This window comes from Podarcis raffonei, chromosome 9 (genome assembly GCF_027172205.1).
Source record: "Podarcis raffonei isolate rPodRaf1 chromosome 9, rPodRaf1.pri, whole genome shotgun sequence".
Taxonomy (NCBI): Eukaryota; Metazoa; Chordata; class Lepidosauria; order Squamata; family Lacertidae; genus Podarcis; species Podarcis raffonei.
This window is the reverse complement of record NC_070610.1, coordinates 76,834,547-76,853,790: the sequence shown is the minus strand read 5'-3', so window position 1 is coordinate 76,853,790 and position 19,244 is coordinate 76,834,547. Positions and strand designations below refer to the sequence as shown.

General features: G+C 48.4%; 1 protein-coding gene across 2 annotated transcripts; it reads left to right on the top strand.

Moving 5' to 3' along the window:
- Positions 1–986: 986 nt before the first annotated feature.
- CCT7 (chaperonin containing TCP1 subunit 7) lies at positions 987–18,818 on the top strand. Of its 2 annotated transcripts, XM_053402123.1 has the most exons (12): positions 987–1,107; positions 3,556–3,709; positions 5,279–5,385; positions 5,776–5,901; positions 7,074–7,126; positions 9,146–9,317; positions 10,336–10,500; positions 12,280–12,468; positions 13,887–13,984; positions 14,200–14,332; positions 16,900–17,106; positions 18,268–18,818. In XM_053402123.1, the coding sequence occupies exons 1-12, from the start codon at positions 1,102–1,104 to the stop codon at positions 18,490–18,492; spliced, it is 1,635 nt and encodes a 544-aa protein (XP_053258098.1). In that variant the 5' UTR covers positions 987–1,101; the 3' UTR covers positions 18,493–18,818. The 2 variants fall into 2 exon arrangements, with proteins under 2 accessions (XP_053258098.1, XP_053258099.1); XM_053402124.1 differs by lacking the exons at positions 987–1,107; positions 3,556–3,709; positions 5,279–5,385; positions 7,074–7,126 and having other exon boundaries at positions 5,840–5,901.
- Positions 18,819–19,244: the final 426 nt, after the last annotated feature.

Here is a 19,244-nt window from a genome sequence, read left to right as displayed (position 1 = left end):
GAACGGATAGGTTTGATCTTCTTGCAGTCCAAGGGATTCTCAAGAGTCTCCTCCAGCACCAGAATTCAAAAGCATCAATTCTTCGGCGATCAGCCTTCTTGATGGTCCAGCTCTCACTTCCATACATCACTACTGGGAAAACCATAGCTTTGACTATAGGGGCCTTTGTTGGCAAGGTGATGTCTCTGCTTTTTAAGATGCTGTCTAGGTTTGTCATTGCTTTTCTCCCAAGAAGCAGGTGTCTTTTAATTTCGTGGCTGCTCTCACCATCTGCATTTCCATCTCTATAAAAATCTATACAGAAATGCAAAACTTTAGCATAGCTGCGATTGAGTTTCCCTGCTGAAAAGAAAATCGAGACGCAAAGAGAGGATTTTCCTGCCTGTCTTCTTTCTTGTAAACATTTGATTTTAAAACTTTATTTAAACATCTTTAATTAAGCAAACGAGAACATTTAATTACGGGAAGGAGTCTGCACGCCTGTCAACGGTGCACAAGCTTTCTGCATGAGCTCAGGCCTGAATTTTGACTGGCCATCAGATTTGATGGTCCTTTGCTGCAAATGAGGGATGCTTTGCAAAGGAGATTTTTTTCTTTTTAGCTTTCCTGCAAACTCAAACTAACCTCAGACCGACCTCCAACCTGCAATGTAAATAACAGTGGACTACACTGCAGGCCTCTCGTTCCTTCTCTCCCACCCCCAGCCCGCAACAGAGGCTAGTAAGGGACTTGCACCCACATGTACAAGGCAATTTTTTTAAAAAAAGGATTATTATTTTTAATGATAAAGACCTGCGTTCCAAAGAACGGGAATCCCTGCCTTTTCTCTCCCACGCACCTTAAAACCCCGTTTCCCCATCTGTTCCCACGAGCGGTTTTCACCGAATAAACAAATCCCTCCATATAAACCCGGAAGTCTTCTAACCTTCACGCAAGAGAGCGTCTTTATTTTCGTACCTCTACGAAGCCTTCAACCAACAGCCTTTCCCACCCCATTAAAACCCCGCCCGTTGGCCCCACCGCGCAGGCGCGGAGGGGAAGCTTCTGGACGGGCGCGGTGCATTCTGGGGAGGAACCGTTAGCAACAGAGCTACCGCCAAGATGATGGTGAGTGAATGAATCGACGCTTGTCGGGTGGGGGAGCCGCGCTTATCCGCCGCCATCCGTCGCCATGACGGGCCCGCTTCCCTCACCGGCGGTTCCCCGGCCCTCAGGAAAGTCTGGCCTGCGAGGACGGGGCGGTATTGGCGGGGCCCGGGTCAGCTGAGTGGCCGGAGCTGCCCGGTGGCGAGCCAGCGAGGCCGCGGTTTCCTCGTCGCTTGTGAGGCCAGGCCGGACTTTCTCTCGCGGCCAGGGTCCGCGGGAAGCCTCTGGGACTACAAGCCCTATCAGGCCGTTCGGGAGCCGGCTCCTCTGAAGCAGAGGCTGTAGTCAGCGCGAGGCATTCTGGGAGTTGTAGTCCCGCGCATCGCATGGCGCTGTCCTGCTTTGCCGGCCCTTAGGAGTTGCTTTGTATGAGCCAGGGCGGATTGAGGTTTGATGAGGCCCTAAGCTACGGAAGGTAATGGGGCCCTTTCTATGTCCAGCTGTCCTTTGTCAGCAACAAATTGCCGCTGTTTTTTGTGTTGAATATATGGTAATCTATGGACCTAATAGGTATCTAAAGCCAATTGCACAAAGCCAATATTCATATTATCAAAGTAATGGTTGAACTGAAATACAATTTTTATATTTTGGAAATGTACATTTATATTTTGGAAATATACATACAGAGCTGTTCCACCTGGCCTTTGGTTTGGACTCAATCTGACGCTTATGTTTCCCTCCCCTTATGGTCTTGATCTATGGGCTATTGTTAAAATGAGGCTGCATTTTAAATTGTATTTTTAACCTGTATTTTAAATTGCATTCCCCCGCACTGTTATGTTTTTATTGTAATTTTACTGGTGTTAGCCACCCTGAGCCCAGCTCTGGCTGGGGAGGGCTGGGTATAAATAAATTATTATTGTTGTTGTTATTATTATTACATCCAGTTTTTTTTCCCTTTACATTTTTTGTGCCCCACCCCCAAGAGAGTGGGGCCCTAAGCTATAGCTTGTTTAGCTTATCCGTAAATTTGGCACTGGTATGAGTGGGCGGGTGCCGGCTTGGTGGCCCTCACTGCCTCCTGTGGGAGGGAGTTCTGTAGCTGAACTCTACGCTGCATGAATAACAACAACATCTCAGGGGGTTGGGCTAGATGACCAACACGGTCCCTTCCAGTGTTAGAAACTGAGATATGAAAGCTGGGAGCTAAATGGCGCAACAACTGAATGTTTAGGCGTGCTTTTTGAATACCAAGAAGGCAAAGCCAAAAATGAATGAACTGCAGCTAAAATATTATGCTCTAGTCCCTCCCCTGCCCACCCCCTTGATATTCTTCAGAGGGTCTCTTCTCCAGTCTTCAGAGAGTAGCTGCAAGTGAGGAGGCAGAAAAAGGTCCTCCTTTCCTTCCACTCTGCAGTTTTAATCTGAGATCATGTACCCAGAGCTCAGAAACTGCTTGCGCTAATGAAATTCCCTGTCGCAAAATGCGCCGAGAACAATGGGAGTTTTGAACACTGGTCCCTTCCAACTCGGCGATTCTGTGAGTTTGCCAGTGGGGTTCTCACAGGTATTTGGTCAGCCGCTGTGAGAAAAGAATGCTGGACTAGATGGGCCATTGGCCTGATCCAACAGAGCTCTTCTTACATTAGGGGACTGGAGTTTCCCCAACACTGGCTTGGTTAGTTTAAGCTGTATGGCAGAGACAATGTCCTCTTCTGTTTCTGTAATGGGCAGAAAGGGCCCTGCTTTCCTTCGTCGCAGCTACCCCATAAATCTTGCATACGGGGCGGTGCCTTCTCTGCAGTTCTTGTAGTTGCATGGTGCCTTCAGCGTGGCTTGCTCCCAGGTTCATGCACATAGAATTGCAGGTCCAGGTCATCAAGAGAGAATGGTGGTGATTATATTTGTATACAGTATTGTCTTTTTCCCAGACCAGAATTCAAGAACTTAAATCTGTAAGCTGTCTTGCAGGACTTATCTGTAACATTAAAAAAAAATCATTAAAAAGTAATTAAATACTAATAGAATTTTAAAAGTGTATAAAAAGAATCGATTAAAATATAAATAACAACAACAACATAACGCTGTGTCCAACCCAAACTGATCATTTGCTTCTGTCTCTGAGGTGGTGCAGAGTGCACCTGCGCTGTTAAAGAGTGCCTATGAGGTTCTGTCGCATCATGCCAGCTTGGCCAGCAACTTGCGGTGGGCTCGTAGGTGGTAGTTCTTGGCGTCTTGTGGATCCCAACAAATGCATTCCTGAAGCATTTAAGGATGGAATCTGCTCTCCAATTCAGCTGTTTCCTGCTTTAGTGTTTCTGCATCTGTGTATAGGAAGTCTGGCTAACAATGCTGATTTTTCTAGTGAAAATATTGTGTTGTGCTGTTCGGCGCTGCCTTTTCTATGACAAAAAAACTTTTGTCACTGTCCTGGAGGGTCTTTTGTCTGACAGTTTGTTTTACTTGCAGCCCACGCCTGTTATCTTGCTGAAGGAAGGCACAGACACTTCCCAGGGGGTCCCTCAGCTTGTGAGTAACATCAATGCCTGCCAAGTCATCGCAGAGGCCGTCCGGACCACTCTCGGCCCTCGGGGCATGGACAAGCTCATTGTTGATGACAGAGGTGAGCCTGCTGCCATCTGTGAACCTGAGTTGCTCTGCCTCTGGTGTCTCTGTATGGCAACCTTTCTCTAGTTACTCTCTACTCATCTTAATCAGTCAGTGGCACAGGTCTTTGGGGAGCTTTTGTCCTACAAAGAAATGGCAGGTGACATTGAAGGGAGGGGGATGAGCAACTGTCCATGCATCGCTGTCCATTTTGAAGAGAGAAGACCCCCCCCCCCAATGCCATTGTTCACCTGAGACTGGAATACTGGACAAGAATAGCTATGTGAAAGGGTAACCCTTCATATCAAGGTGTTTTGGAAATTTCCTATACAGTGGTACCTCGGGTTACAGACGCTTCAGGTTACAGACTCTGCTAACCCAGAAATAGTACCTCGGGTTAAGAACTTTGCTTCAGGATGAGAACAGAAATCGTGCTCTGGCGGCAGCGGGAGGCCCCATTAGCTAAAGTGGTACCTCAGGTTAAGAACAGTTTCAGGTTAAGAACAGACCTCCGGAACAAATTAAGTTCTTAACCCAAGGTACCACTGTACATCTTTGCTACCTCACTTTTTTGGTAATGTGAAGACCCTAAAGATATTAATTTCCTTGAATCCAGAGTGTGGCACGGTCATCTTCACGGGTGCAGTGGCACCATTGAGGTCTTCCCTGGTTCCCACAATGCCTCTGACCCTGTCCTCCTGATCATGAAAGGGCAAGGTGACTTTATTTCTGGATCCTCTTCAGTTGCCACTTACTGCAGAATTTTTAGTAAGTCCAAATGTACTAGTGTGTGTAGTCCCAGGGCCTCCTCCATCTATGGGAGGCAAAGACCTGTAACACCAACCTATGCTAACTACCCGAGAACGGAAGGATTTGTGGTGGTTCTCCTTCAGCAGCAGGATCCCCCCCCTTCATGGTTTTCTAGGGAATGAGTTGCCACATCCTCCTGGGCAGCTTGTGGTCTGATTTGGTATGGCTCTCTGTCAAGGCATAAGCTGGTAAAGTCTGTTTGAAGCTCAGTGTAAAGTCATGGAGATTTGCCGCTTTCTGAGCTCCAGAGAAGGGCAAGGGCTTGCACTTAAACATCTAGGGACGTCAGTTTGCTAGCAGGCCCGGTGTGGGAACGGAAGCTATGTGGTGGCTTCTCCCCTTCCTCCCACCTTGTTCTGGGTCTTGGAATTGCTTGGAGTGCCTCTGAAGCTCACTGTGCTGTCACAGGAAAGCCTCTCTGCCCTCTTTGAGGGACTGGATGGGTTGGAGGTTAGCACAATATTTGGATGGCTTCCATGCCAAAATGTGTGGGCTTATGGGAGGAGACTACTGAAGAGGGAAGGCTGTTGCATCTAGGAAACCCACAGGAAGGTTCTGAAGGTATCTGGCAGAGCGTGGCTGAAAGCAAAGTGCTGGACTAGGTGGGACTCTCCTTGGTCTGATCCTCTAGGGCTCATCTTTCTCTTACTAACTTCAGAGTCCGGATTGACCTGCTCAGATGTTGCAGGTGCATCTAGTTGGGATGCTTAGAACAACCCCCTGCAGTTCAGGAATCAACTTTGTTCATGAACTTTGTCTCTGTCAACCTTTGCAGGCAAAGCAACCATTTCTAATGATGGCGCCACCATCCTGAAGCTTCTTGATGTGATACACCCTGCTGCAAAGACACTTGTGGACATCGCCAAGTCACAGGATGCGGAGGTAGGTGTGGGAGGTTTGATAGTTTTCAGTGGTAGGTAGATGTTGGTACTCCTGCTCGTGCCTGTGTCTTCTGAGCTTTACAACATCTGTAGCTGGGATCCAACGTCTCTTTCTCTGTCACAGTGGCAAGCTGCCATTGATTTTTCCAGCGCCCCATCTTGTGGTAATCCACAGATCCGCTCCTTTGAAGGGTGATGGGAGAGTTTTGTGCCAGATGTTGGATTTGTAGCGCTTGTGATTTTGGACGAGAGATGGCAGGACGAGGTGGATAGAATGGGATGCAGATTACTCCATGGGAAGTTGGGGCACTTGCCGCTGCTTCGTGAACTTCCCTTCTCAGAAATTTCTGGTTTTCAGGCACATGTCATTTTCCCTAACCCTTTCCTGCAGGTTGGTGACGGCACCACTTCTGTTACGCTTCTAGCTGCTGAATTCCTAAAGCAGATCAAGCCCTATGTGGAAGAAGGGCTGCACCCCCAGATCATCATCCGTGCCTTCCGCACTGCAACCCAGCTGGTAAGGGAATCTGCTGCACCCTGCCTGCCTTTGTGGAACCTCTTTTATACCTGGGGAGTGAAAGATCAAGAAACAATATTTACAAATGGGTTCTAGGCAGGCCTGGCTGATGCCCTCCAGGTGGTTTTTTTACCAGAACTCCCATCATGGGAGTTGAGTTCCAAAGATCTGGAGGGCACCAGGTTGGCAAAGGCTCATGTAAACAGTCCCAGCCACTGGGTGTTCTGCATCTCAGAGCTGAGTGTAGTTATAATAATAAGCAGTTTACAGTTGTACCCAAATTAAAATAACCACCCCCCCCAACTAAACATTTAACCAACCCAACAAAAACAAAATGGGAACCAAAATTAAAACCTTTAGAAACATTTTAGCCAGTTTCCCCAACCCAAGGGTTGTTCCAGCAATGTCCCTCCGGCCTCCCAGTAACCCTCTTGCATCTCCAGAGGTGTTATAAGACCGCCATCTGCTGTGGTGCCTATCACCCCAACCACTGCTTGGGGCAGAGACTCGCATTGATCCTGTTTACGTGGAGCCTGGAATTAAATACATTGGTACCTCGGGTTACAGATGCTTCAGGTTACAGACTCCGCTAACCCAGAAACAGTACCTTGGGTTAAGAAGTTTGCTTCAGGGTGAGCAGAAATCGTGCGGCAGCGGGAGGCCCCATTAGCTAAAGTGGTACCTCAGGTTAAGAACAGGTTAAAAATGGACCTCCGGAATGAATTAAGTTCTTAACCTGAGGTGCCAGTGTACATGCCTTTAAGGCAGACCATTGTCCCACTTCTGTGCTTCCACCTTCTTCTTGCTTTGACAGCAAGTAATAAACAAGTCAAAATACATAACTCAAGATGGCAATAGGACACTATGCTTGTGTCCATGTTGGAGAGGCTGACACAGAAAGGGGTTGCCGTAAATCAGGCATAGGCAAACTCCAGCCCTCCAGATGTTTGGGACTACAATTCCCATCATCCCTGACCACTGATCCTGTTAGCTAGGGATTATGGGAATTGTCCTAAACATCTGGAGGGCTGGAGTTTGCCTATGTCTGCCGTAAATGGTGAAGACTTCAGGCTGGGTTGCACATGGCAGCTGAATCATCGCCGCACTGGCGCAGGAGTTTGGCATGGGTTGAGCACAAAGTCTTAATTCTGGTTCTTGCTTTGTTTTGGCAGGCAGTGAATAAGATTAGGAAGATTGCCGTTACGATCAAGAAGACTGACCAAGAGTAAGTTTCCTCCATGCCTCAATTGGAAAGGATGCTCTGCACAGATGTGTGCACCTACGTGTGTGCAAGTGGTTCTTAAATGGATTGGGTGCATGCAGTGCCCCTCTGCAGTTGGGGCACTGGCAGCATGTTTACTGCTCGCTAAATTTAAGTACTATGGATTCAGCAGTAAGCTCTGGATGGGTATATTGCGAAAAAAGCAGGAATGCAACAAAATGGAAAACAACATTGCAATCCCAACATTTCATTTCTGTGCACATCTATCCCTATCATGTAGCAATAGGTGCAAAATCTGCCCTCCCCCAAAGTCTTCCAGTATAGCTCCTTATCCCAGGGAATCACCTCCCCCCCCAAATGCAGTTTCAGGTTGAGAAAGGGCAGTTTACCCTTCACCCATCTCAGTGCAAACATCAACAGAGGCCCTGCCAGGATCCTCCCTTGTCTCTGTGTGAGATGTTCAGTCCAAGGCTCGTGCTAAGTCACAGACATGACAGGAGACAATTGCCATCAGAAAAGGAAACATGGGATTTACATGTGGGATGGAGGGAGGAATGGGCTCAAGCAGCCCATTTCCTGTGTTTTGGCTTATATGGGGCTTAGCTGATGGGTAGAGCCAGTGTAGACCCATCGCCACCTTGCTTAGTTCAGGATACGGTTGGCAGCCAGGCTCTCCATTGATAATGTTGTTCTTTGGAAAGTCTTTTCAAAAGTTTTGCTGCCTAATCTTTGGAAATGAATGTTTGGATAGCCCTATTTGGGCTCTCTTTTTTTTTACATGCATTCTTAATCCCAACATGATTGATGGATGCAACTCCTGGGCAGGTGGAGGGCTATGCAGTTGTTGTTTTTTAATGTATACGGGGGATATGTTACCTTTCCTAGAAAAAAAGGCTATGAAAAAATATTTGTGTAAGAAACAGCTGTTTGACAACTTCCCACCTTTTGCAAATTGCAGCAGCAAAAATTTAATGCACAGAACTTTAATGCTGGTTGACATCAGCCCTTTTTGACTGTTATCCTCCATGCAGTTAGAAACATGCAGAGGCAGAGAGGTGGGCCCCGTCCCTCCTGCGACCCACTTGCAGGTGGGGGTGGGGAAGGTGTGACAAGGGGGATCTCTGTGCATGGAGGGGGCTCCGCCTGTGGTTTATCATTGCTGTTATCAATTATGTTTCTATACTACGCTTCAGCTGAGGACCACAAGGCAGTTTGCAATATAAAAACGCAATAATATGTACCATAGTAGCAAACGAAAATCATACCACCCCCACTGCAGTTTAAAAGGTCATAGGTGTTTTAATTAGCCAAAGGCCCAGGAGTTTAGAATCCTGATTGCACAGAGTTGTTAATCAAATGGAGGCCTCTGCATAGGGCAAGCCTCCCCTCTTCACTCCTCCCCTCCAGTGCCCAGTCAGGAGGCACAGCTGATGGGTTGGGTTAGGCTCCTGGCTCATTTCTATCCCCCTGCCCCCCCATGATTAATGATTGCGTGGAGGACATTGCCTGAGCTGATAGATTCCAGCTAAGAAGATACATGTTTTGGTGATGCAATTAAATCTTCAGGCAAATGCCAGTTAATCTTTAAATGAAGGAACTGTAATTAACAAGACTTCCATATAATTGACTTCCTTTTTTAAAAAGAAGTGTTCTTCTGTGATGGGCATGCTGTCTTTCCCAGGCGTTCAAAAACCATGCCTGATGGAAATGTTACTTTCCGTAGGCATTTTATGATGTTCATAGTAGTTCACGAGAAGTAGCAATAAGCAGGAAAGTTGTTCTTCTGCTTGTGTCCCCGCACTACAGCCAGCGGCTGACCTAATGTGCAAAAACAGAAAGCCATCCATTTTCAAAGCAGTCGTGAGAATCACTTAACTAATTGCAGTGTTTCTTTTTTGTAGTCTAATGAGCTCCTTTTAGACTTGTGCTGTGTGTGTTGCTTCTTTAGCCTCGGGGCTGGCTATTCCTCCAGAGCACTTTGAGAGCAGGCAAGAAATGGCTCCATCTTTTCCTTCTCTGCAGGGAGCTGCGGAGCCTGCTGGAGAAGTGTGCAAGCACAGCCTTGAGCTCGAAGCTGATTTCCCACCAGAAGGAGTTCTTTGCCAAGATGGTGGTGGATGCCGTCATGATGCTGGACGAGTTGCTGCAGATCAAAATGATTGGGATCAAGAAGGTGCAGGGAGGAGCCCTGGAGGTAAAGCCCCTGGCCTCCTAAAGTTCCCTTCGGCTCAGAGGAGTCTAGGCTGGAATTCCTTTCCAAGTCTAAAAAGGGTGGAGAACATAAGATGAGGCTGCTGGATCAGGCCGGTGGTCTGTCTTGTTCTTGCCCTGGCCAACCAGGTGTCTGTGGGAAACCCTGCAATCTGACCTTCCAAGACCGCTGTTCAGGTAGCAAGCGAACTGGGACCTGTTGGCAAAGTTCGAGCAACTGATGGAGAAAGGGAATGATAGTAGATCATGGGAGTGTGAGGAGGAAAACGAAAGGATAAAATCACTTTGGGTGATGTCCAGTCTTAGTCAAAGATGATGATGGCGATGATTATACCACCCTTCATCTGTAGATCTCAGGGTGGTTCACAACAAAGAAATACAAGATTAAAAACAAAATACGTAATAAAAACAAGAACAGTAACTCCCCCCCACTTCTTTAACAGGCCCATCACTACACACCATGTGGCTTTCAAGAATTATTTCTCTTTTCCTCCCTCTAAGAAGCCAGGCTGCTGCACTTAAAAAATAGTCATAATCACAGAATTTATATACTGCTTGATTGTAAAAAGCTTAAAAGTTGTTTACAAAAGATACAACTAAAATCAAGAAAAAATTCCAACCATACTTTAAAACATGAAAGTTAAAATAGGGTAATAGATTAATATTATCTCAGCTTTCTAAGCATTTGGGTAGTTTTGTCTAAACAAGAATGTTTTTTTGCAGGCACCAGAAAGAGGACAGTGAAGGCCTTGCTTGCTTCATAGAGCACACCCTTTGAAATTAATGGACAACTCCATTGACTTTGCAGGGTCTATGGTACAATTTAGTTGGATGCACTAAGGCTGCATTCCTGTACGCATGTAATTGAAAGTGAGCCCCACTGAACTCAGCGGGGCTTCCTCTTGAGTAAATAAGAGCAAGACCTAAGTAGGAACCAACAGAAGGTTGCCTGCCATCTGAGAGCGGGCGTGAGGAGTGAAATGACCTTGCCTTTCCTGCAGGATTCCCAACTGGTGGCAGGAGTTGCCTTCAAGAAGACCTTCTCTTACGCTGGCTTTGAGATGCAGCCCAAGAAGTATGAGTCCCCCAGGATCGCTCTGCTCAACATTGAGCTGGAGCTGAAGGCAGAGAAGGACAATGCTGAAGTCAGAGTTCACACTGTGCAGGTAAAGGCTCAGAACCGCTTGGGGAGAGAAGCTGTGAAAATGTAACGTCTTGCCAAAAGAGCCGTGTGCCTTGCGGGGTAATCTTTGACTTCCATGCGGCATTTGGCCAAGTTAAGAGTTGGAACCTCATTACCTAACCCAGAGCTTTCCAAGCTTTGTCACGATATGTTAATGTGTTATGAACGTTCCCTGCACGCTTTCAGGGCTGGTTTAATCTGCGGTTTGCTAGTAAAACTCTGTCACGAATGATGCGTGTATAAAAAGTGTGTCACCGACATGAAAGGTTTGGAAAGTTCTTCTATAAGGAGCACCTCGGTTCAAGGGACTGTGAGCACAGCAGAGGACTGCAGAATGGTTGCAGCGGCCTTGGACAAAGGAAGCTGCCTTGTAGTGAATCAGACCATTGGCCCATCTAGTTCAGTACTGGCTACACTGACCGGCAGCTGCTCTCCAGGGTTTCAGGCAGGGTTCTCTCCCAGCCCCACCTGCAGATGCCAGGGATTGAACCTGGGGCATTCTGCATGCAAAGCAGACTCTACCACTGTGTTTTGGCCCTTCCCATCCTTTCTCTTCTGCCCTCACCCTGTCCCCATAGAGCGGCAGCTGCCCAACAAGGCAGCTTCTTGGGTGGGCAAGAGCAATGGAGAAGGGTGCTGATGTAATAGATAGATAAGATAGATAGATATACCTTTTATTGGCATCACATACAACATCCAAAACAAATCAATACAGAATTACCACTTCCCCAGTGGCACAAAACATTTGCTAAAAGAAAGGAGGCAGAGCAGTCTATCGTCACATCTCTTGGTCTCCAGGAAGATCAGACATCTGCAGTGTATTTTGACGACAAAAAACCAAATAGAGATATTTCGCCACTAACTTGGTGAGGTGATCATTCCCCGGTAATAGAAAATGTATGAGCCCTGACTCTGGTTTCCATTTGGGGATACAGAGTTGATCTAGAAATTGCTGGTGGAGATCAGCATATAGTTTACAATTGAGAACCATATCTGTGAGGGTTTCCACCAGGTGGTCTTCACATGGCTGCTGATGTGGGCACCCCCCTTCCAGCAGCTAACTGGTGCCACCTCTGTGACAGGGAAGATCTAAAACCAGTGGTTGGGGAACGCTTCTAAATGTGCACACCTTGGATGAACATTGTTGCCCCTGATCCTGTTTCCATGTCTAGATTTACTGTATTGGCAGAGTTGTCATTCTCATAACGCCCTTTGCAGTAGACAACTACCGTATTTTTCGCCCTATAGGGTGCACCGGCCCATAGGGCGCACCTAGTTTTTTTGGGGGGGAGGGATACAGAAAAAAAATTATTTTCCCCCCAGGCACGGGGCTGGGGCGGGGGAAGCTCGGGCTTCCCCAGCCCCCAGAATAGGCTACTGTCCGCAAGCCTTGGGAGCCCGACGGGAAGTCGCGCTGGGCTCCCAAGGCTTGCGGAGAGCTGCCCGAAGCCCGGGGCGCGCTCTGCTGCACTCCCCGGGTTTCGGGCTGCAGACTGCTGTCCGCAAGTCTTGGGAGCCCGGTGGGAAGTCACGCCGGGCTCCCAAGGCTTGCAGAGAGCTTCCTGAAGTCTGCATTCACCCCATAGGACGCACACACATTTCCCCTTCATTTTTGGAGGGGGAAAAGTGTGTCCTATAGGGCGAAAAATACATTGGCACCGTACCCCGCCCTTGTTTTTATTTCATTTTAAGCCAAACAGATCCCACCCCCTTGGCTAAAGAAACAGCACCGATAGCTTCTTGCCTAAATCTCCCTCTGCAGGATTACCAGGCCGTCGTGGACGCTGAGTGGAACATCTTGTACGACAAGCTTGATAAGCTCCACAAGTCAGGGGCCAAAGTCATCCTCTCCAAGCTTCCGATTGGCGACGTGGCTACCCAGTACTTTGCTGACCGGGACATGTTCTGTGCCGGCCGAGTCCCTGAAGAAGATCTCAAGAGGACCATGATGGTGAGGTTTCCCCTGTTCGCCTTCCCAGCTTGTTGGCCAGGTGCTTGGGGCTGCCCTGCCTATGCAACTAGCCTGAGCGGTTGGCTTGGGCAGCAGCCCTGTTAGAGGAACTGGTGAAGCAGCACAGGGGAGAGAGAGAGGTGGGCCTGGACCCCTTTCAGGTCACTAGTTGCTGAGCTCAGTTCTTAGACATTGAGCGCAGCTGCAGGGAGCAGCAAAACACCTGTACAGTGGTATCTCTGGTTGCGAACGGGATCCGTTCCGGAGGCCCGTTTGCAACCTGAACGGAACGCAACCCGCTTCTGCGCATGCACGTGACGTCATTTTGGGCGTCTGCATATGCGCAAGCGGTGAAACCCGGAAGTAACCCGTTCCATTACTTCCGGGTCGCCATAGGACTCAACTGGAAAACGCTCAACCTGAAGCAAACGTAACATGAGGTATGATTGTATGCGATTCTCTGTTACCGTGTAACGGAATGTCTTCCACTGCCCGTTTTTTGTGCTTGAAATTGTGAGGGGTGTGTGGGTGTGCGCCTCCCAACATTTCTGTTCCTTTATTGCAATTTGCAATGGCTGCTCTTGCTATCCCCTGCCATTTGTTTAGGGTTTATTGCCTTGATTAATCCTAGGACATTGAGGGATGCCGTTTTTAATATAAAGCTTGGGACCAGTTTACTTGCAGGATCACCTTACTGGTTATATACTCACTCGACTGCTTCAATCTGCAGAACTGGCACTCTTACAGGTGCCTCACAATACTTGCTCTGCATTTATAAGAAATAGATCTTCTAGTGTGGCATCACCAACACTTTGGAACTCCCTGTTTAATTCTGATAAAGAATTTTGCAACACTGCCCTGTTAAAGGGGTAAAGAGTGCTTTGTTATTACCATATTGGCCCGAATATAAGCCACACTTTCCCCCCCCCAAATTCTGACCGTAAAAATGTAAAGTGCGGCTTAAACTTGCGACCTTAGAAAAATTGGCTTTTACGATATCGCTGCTGAAACATACATATGGTAAAATGGAACATTTGCCATTTACAGGCGTGAGTGTCTGCACAATTTTAAGGGAGTGGCTTATATTCGGGTATTGTCTTTTTTTCTCCCCCCCCCTCCCGAATTTTAAAGGTGCGGCTTATTTGCGGGTGTGGCTTATATTCGGGCCAATATGGTATTTATTGAATTTATATCCTGACCTTCCTCCCAAAGCAGCCCAGGTCATTGATGTGGAATGAATAAGTCAACGCAATAGGCAGACTATTGTTTTGTAGTGATACTTACATATGAAAACAACATTCTCGTAATGTGGGGTGGAGGAAGCGGAGCAGCAAACCTAGTCAACAGAGCTTGGATTTTGCTTGTTTGAAGCTAGATCAGTAGTTATCTAAAATGGTCTCTTTCCCCATGCACTGCAGGCCTGCGGTGGATCCATTCAGACCAGTGTAAATTCCCTGACCGATGAAGTCCTTGGGCGTTGCGACCTCTTCGAGGAGACTCAGATTGGAGGCGACAGGTGAAGGCAGCCTGGCCAGGATGGCAGAGGCACGGGACAAGCTTTGGAGTTGCCTTGCTTGCTTTTAATTCACACACATTTGGGGGGTTTCTTGAGGTGGCTGGACCTAAATATGGGTCTGAGTCTGCCCTTTCCTCAGAGGGCATCTCAGCTAAGGCGTGGCGCGGCTGTGATCCCCATGGACACTAAGACACGCTTCCCCCTTTCTCTGGCAGGTACAACTTCTTCACAGGCTGCCCGAAGGCCAAGACCTGCACGATAATCCTGCGTGGAGGGGCGGAACAGTTCATGGAGGAGACGGAGCGTTCTCTCCACGATGCCATCATGATTGTTAGGAGAGCAATCAAGGTGCGGGTTGAGCAGCTAGGCTGACTTGGGGTTCCGTAGCCCTCCTGGATGTCTTGATCAGCCATAGATCATGGCCCAGCCAGAGGGGCTCCTGTAATCTGGGAGTGTCTCTCCTCTGCCTTCCCAGTTCAGATGTGCCACAGCTTAAGGTGCAGGACCACCTGCCTGTCAATCATCTGACATCATAGTGATGCGGGTGGGGGAGGTGGGAGATAGCCAAATCCAGCAGAGAGCAGGATTGAACTTCCTGCATGTCAGCTGATGCACTGGGAGTTAAGTTCTGCTTGGTCACTGTGTGAGCAGCTGATCAAGCCACAGCGCTACCTTTTGGACCTCACCTGGAACACCGTCTAGTTCTTGATGCCACAGTTGTAAGAAGGGTATTGATAAGCTGGAATGTATGTAGAGGAGAAGATGATAAAGGAGCTGCGTACAGTGGACTCCTGGGTTGCAAACGTGATCCGTGCGGGATGCACGTTAACAACCTGCAGCGGTGCATCTGCACACGCTCGGGTTGCAATTTGGTGCTTCTGCGCATGCACAAAGCAAGATTTAGTGCTTCTGCACATGCGCGACCCCCAAAACCCGGAAGTAACCCGTTCTGGTACTTACGGGTTTTGGCGGGTCCGTAACCCAAAAAAACGCAACCTGAAGCGTCTGTAACCCGAGGTATGGCTGTATGTTTAGCCTGGAATAGAAGGGACCAAGAGGAGATATGATAGCCATCTTCAAATCTCTAAAAGGCTGTCACATGGAAGATGGAGCAAACTTGTTTTCCGCTGCTCTGGAGGGTTGGACTTGAACCAGTGGATTTAAGATGCAAGAAAGGAGATTCTGACTAAACATGTGTAAGACCTTTGACTGTAAGAGCTGTTGGACTCTGGAATGGTCTCCCTTAAAAAGGTGGTGGACTCTCCTTCCTTAGAGGGTTTTCGGCAGAGGATCAATGGCCATCTGTCAGAAGTGCTTTAGCTGAGATTTCCACATTGCAGGGGGTTGGACTAGATGACCCTTGGTTCCCTTCCAACTCTACAATTCTCTGATTCCTTGACTGTTCCAGAAAGCCTCTTCCAAAATTCTGCTGCTTGCACTTAACCCATATGTGGCATGTGGAGCCTTTGAATAGCTTGTCTTTGTGGTAGAAGGTTTTTTTGGGGTAACGGGGGGTGGGTAGATTTCTGGGCTTTGTATTGCCATGAGGATTGGGGTTGTAAATGGGGCAGGAGAAGGCAGGCAGGCAGGCGAGCTGCAGGGAAGCTGTTGTGTGACATGCATAGAAATCCACACACATAGCTCATCTCTGAGCTTTAGCAAACAGCTCTTCTCACACATCCCTACCTCAAGAGCTGGAAACATGTATCCTTGGAAACGGGACTCCAAAGGATCCTACGTGGGGGGAGCACAGAGCCCTCTGCTAGGACCCAAAGGACCAGCTGTGGCATCAAAACGAGGCTCTCTGCAGATGAAAGTCTGGCCACCTGGACCTTCTTGAGAGCCACCTGCTCCTCCCAGCAGCACCTCGGTCTGTTGTTTGCTGAAGCAAGCTGGGAATGGTGGAGACATGGCCAAGCGAACAGCAAAGAGCCCTTCAATGAGAGTGGCTGCCTTCTGGCTACTGGCGTCCTCCAAAGCAGCCTCCCTGTTCATGCCCACCACATGCCAGAGGATGCTGGAACCGCAGCCTGTTGGCCCCACGTCTCATCTAAGGAGAGCAGCAAAGCTGTCAGTCTGTTGCTGCGTCTTGGGCAGGCTTTATGCGTGACCAGCATTCCCCTAAAAACGTGAAATCTTGCAGGCACAGCGTGGGAGGGAACCTCGATTTCAGCTTTCTCTCGAAGACGCTGACTGCCGCGTAATGTGTGAATGGACTCTCCAGTGGTATTGTAAAGGGACTTCTGCTAACAGAGTTCCCTGGGTCAGGTGTGCTCTTCCCATGTTCGTTTTGATGCAGCCTAACATCTGCAGTCCAGGGAGCTCCCAGAGCTCAAGAAGTTCAGCGGGGATCCGGCATCCTTTGCTAAAATAATATACAGGGAGTCCTGGCAATGCCACATATTTTTAGAACACGCTAGCAATAATCCATCTTTGTGGATTGCTAACCATGAATCTATCCCTAGTCTTTGCTTAGAGGTCTTCCCATGCTGAATTAGCCGTTTTACTGAAGGTTATTTTGTTGTTGTGTTTTTTTATTTGATGTACGTGGCTTAGGGAATTTTTTATTAAATGTACTAAGGAGTACAGTAAATACTCCATGTCTGCTTTTAAAGTATGCAAAACGTGAGCTAGTTTTGCATATCATTCTCTGCATGGATTTCAGATTTCTTTAGCTTTGGATTACACGCCAGCTGTGCCTCCCTCTCACTGCCAGCAGGCTGGTGGATAGCATTGGCTTGTGTGAACTCGACAGACGTGCCGTCGCTCCTTCCAAACGGTGTCAGCCAGATCCGTGCGAGGCAAACTGCCAGTGGCGTCTATGAGAACAGCATAAATTAGACCTGTTGCGATAACTGACTTTTTTTTTGAGAGAGAGAGAGGTGACCTTTCCCCGCTCAATTGTGTGCTTCCAGAATGACTCTGTTGTCGCTGGTGGTGGAGCTATAGAGATGGAGATCTCCAAGTACCTTCGAGACTATTCCAGGACCATTCCAGGCAAGCAGCAGCTGCTGATTGGAGCCTACGCCAAAGCCCTGGAGATCATTCCGCGGCAGCTCTGCGACAACGCCGGTTTCGATGCCACCAATATCCTCAACAAACTCCGAGCCAAGCACGCCCAGGTGAGCGACCTTAGCCAGGCTTGGAGGGGCCGTTCTGCAGCCTTTTCAGAGCAGCAGATTCCACTTCTATCACTTCCCAGCAGCAGGCATGTTGGATACTGCTGCGTCTTCATGGCAGGCTTCTTGGTGGTTCTGCTCAGGATAGATAGGAACTACATGCTGCTCCTCTTCTCATTGCATGCAAACACAAAAGTCAAGGTCCACAGTGTTTTCTTTTTATTTACTTAATGAAATTTGCACGCTGCTTCAACTCATCAGTGGGTTACAAAGAATGTGGAATATATATATCAATTTCTACGCCAGTTTCCTAAACATGGGTCTCAATTTGTTTTTGTACTACAATTCCCACCATCCCTGCTAGCTAGGGATGATGGGAGTTGTAGTCCAAGAGCAACTGGAGAGCCAAGTTTGGGAAGCACTGGTGTAGAGCAACTTGAAATAAAACTTGATATGAACAAAGTAATAGCACAATATATATTGTATAATATACAGCGGTACCTTGGGTTAAGTACTTAATTTGTTCCGGAGGTCCATTCTTAACCTGAAACTGTTCTTAACCTGAAGCACCACTTTAGCTAATGGGGCCTCCCGCGCCGCCGGAGCGCGATTTCTTTTCTCATCCTGTAGCAAAGTTCTTAACCTGAAGGACTATTTCTGGTTTAGCGGAGTCTGTAACCTGAAGCGTCTGTAACCTGAGGACTCAGGTATAGGCAACTCCCCATTTACGCGAGGGTTACTTTCTGAAGCACCACGTGTTTTAAGTGAAACCACGTATATTGGGAACACCCTTGAAAAAGCCTGCAAACACCACATTCTCCCTCCAAACCTTGCTCAGACTCCCAGCTCTCCACCAGTTGCAAAGGTTGGCGCAAGGGCTCCCGGGGTTGCCCTTACAAAGGCTCGCAGGATTACGAGGTTCTGTTTTTGCATCACTTTTGGGGTTTTCTTGCTCTTTTAGGGCTGGTTTGTCCCCTTTCTGTGCCCCTCCTATGTTCACGGCGATGCACGAACGCCTTGGGAATGTGCATAAATGGGAAGTTGCCTGTACAGACATTACAGTTATGGTGCCATTGGGCTGGAGGGGGGAGCCAGGTTAGTGGGGGCAGAGTTAAGGGGCCGCCGCTTGACCTCCTCACCGGGTGTGTTCTATCTGCCCCTCAGGGCGGCAAGTGGTACGGCGTGGATGTGAACAACGAAGACATCGCCGACAACTTTGTGGCCTGCGTGTGGGAGCCAGCGGTGGTGCGCATCAACGCCTTGACAGCAGCGTCTGAGGCCGCCTGCCTTATCGTGTCTGTGGACGAGACCATCAAGAACCCCCGCTCCACGGTGGACGCCCCTCCTCCGGGCCGCGGCAGAGGGCGAGGCCGGCCCCATAACCACTGAGGGGCAGGCGTCGCCAGCAGCGCAAGACACGGGGAGCCCCTCTCTTAACAAGACCCGGCCCCAGGACCCCTTAGAAAAATGCTTTCGACATTGGCAGTCCTCAAACAGCCTTCACACTGGGGGGAAGGGGGAGTGAGGCGCTCGCAGTATTTCTGCTCTGCTCGCAGTGGGTCTCCTCCTTCCGTAGTCTATGAAACGGGAGAAAACTCTGGGAAATCCCAGACGGTGCGCCCTCCAACATTCAGGTCCAGGCATCCTTTGTGGTTCCAGACCTTTCTCCCCTCCTGGGTTTCCCCATATCCTTCAACTTCTACTCTCAAGGGGCCCCCTGCATCTCTGCATTGCTGGCACGGCGCTTGTCTGCTAAAGGAGCTAGGAATGTGTTGTATTTATTGGTGGTTTTTTTTTCTACTGGGGGTTCAAACCCAGCCATGAACACAATAAACAATTTAAAAAACCCACAGTTCATTGCCTGTCTTCTGTACCACATTCCTTTGCCGTTACTCGAACCTTTCTTGGGGAAAACTGTCGAAAGGTGGAGGTTTTAAAATGTAATTTTTGCCCAGTGAGAGAAAGAGTACACACCTGGGCATTTGCCTGGTGTGACAGCTTGTTTAAAATCCTGTAGATGGAACCAAGAACGCTTCTCTGTGGCCCATGAGCGCTCCGGGTTCCTGAATCATGATTCACCTAAAAGCAGTTATAGTTAAATTTACAACGTTTTCTTCCACCCGGTAATCTTGCAGTTGCTA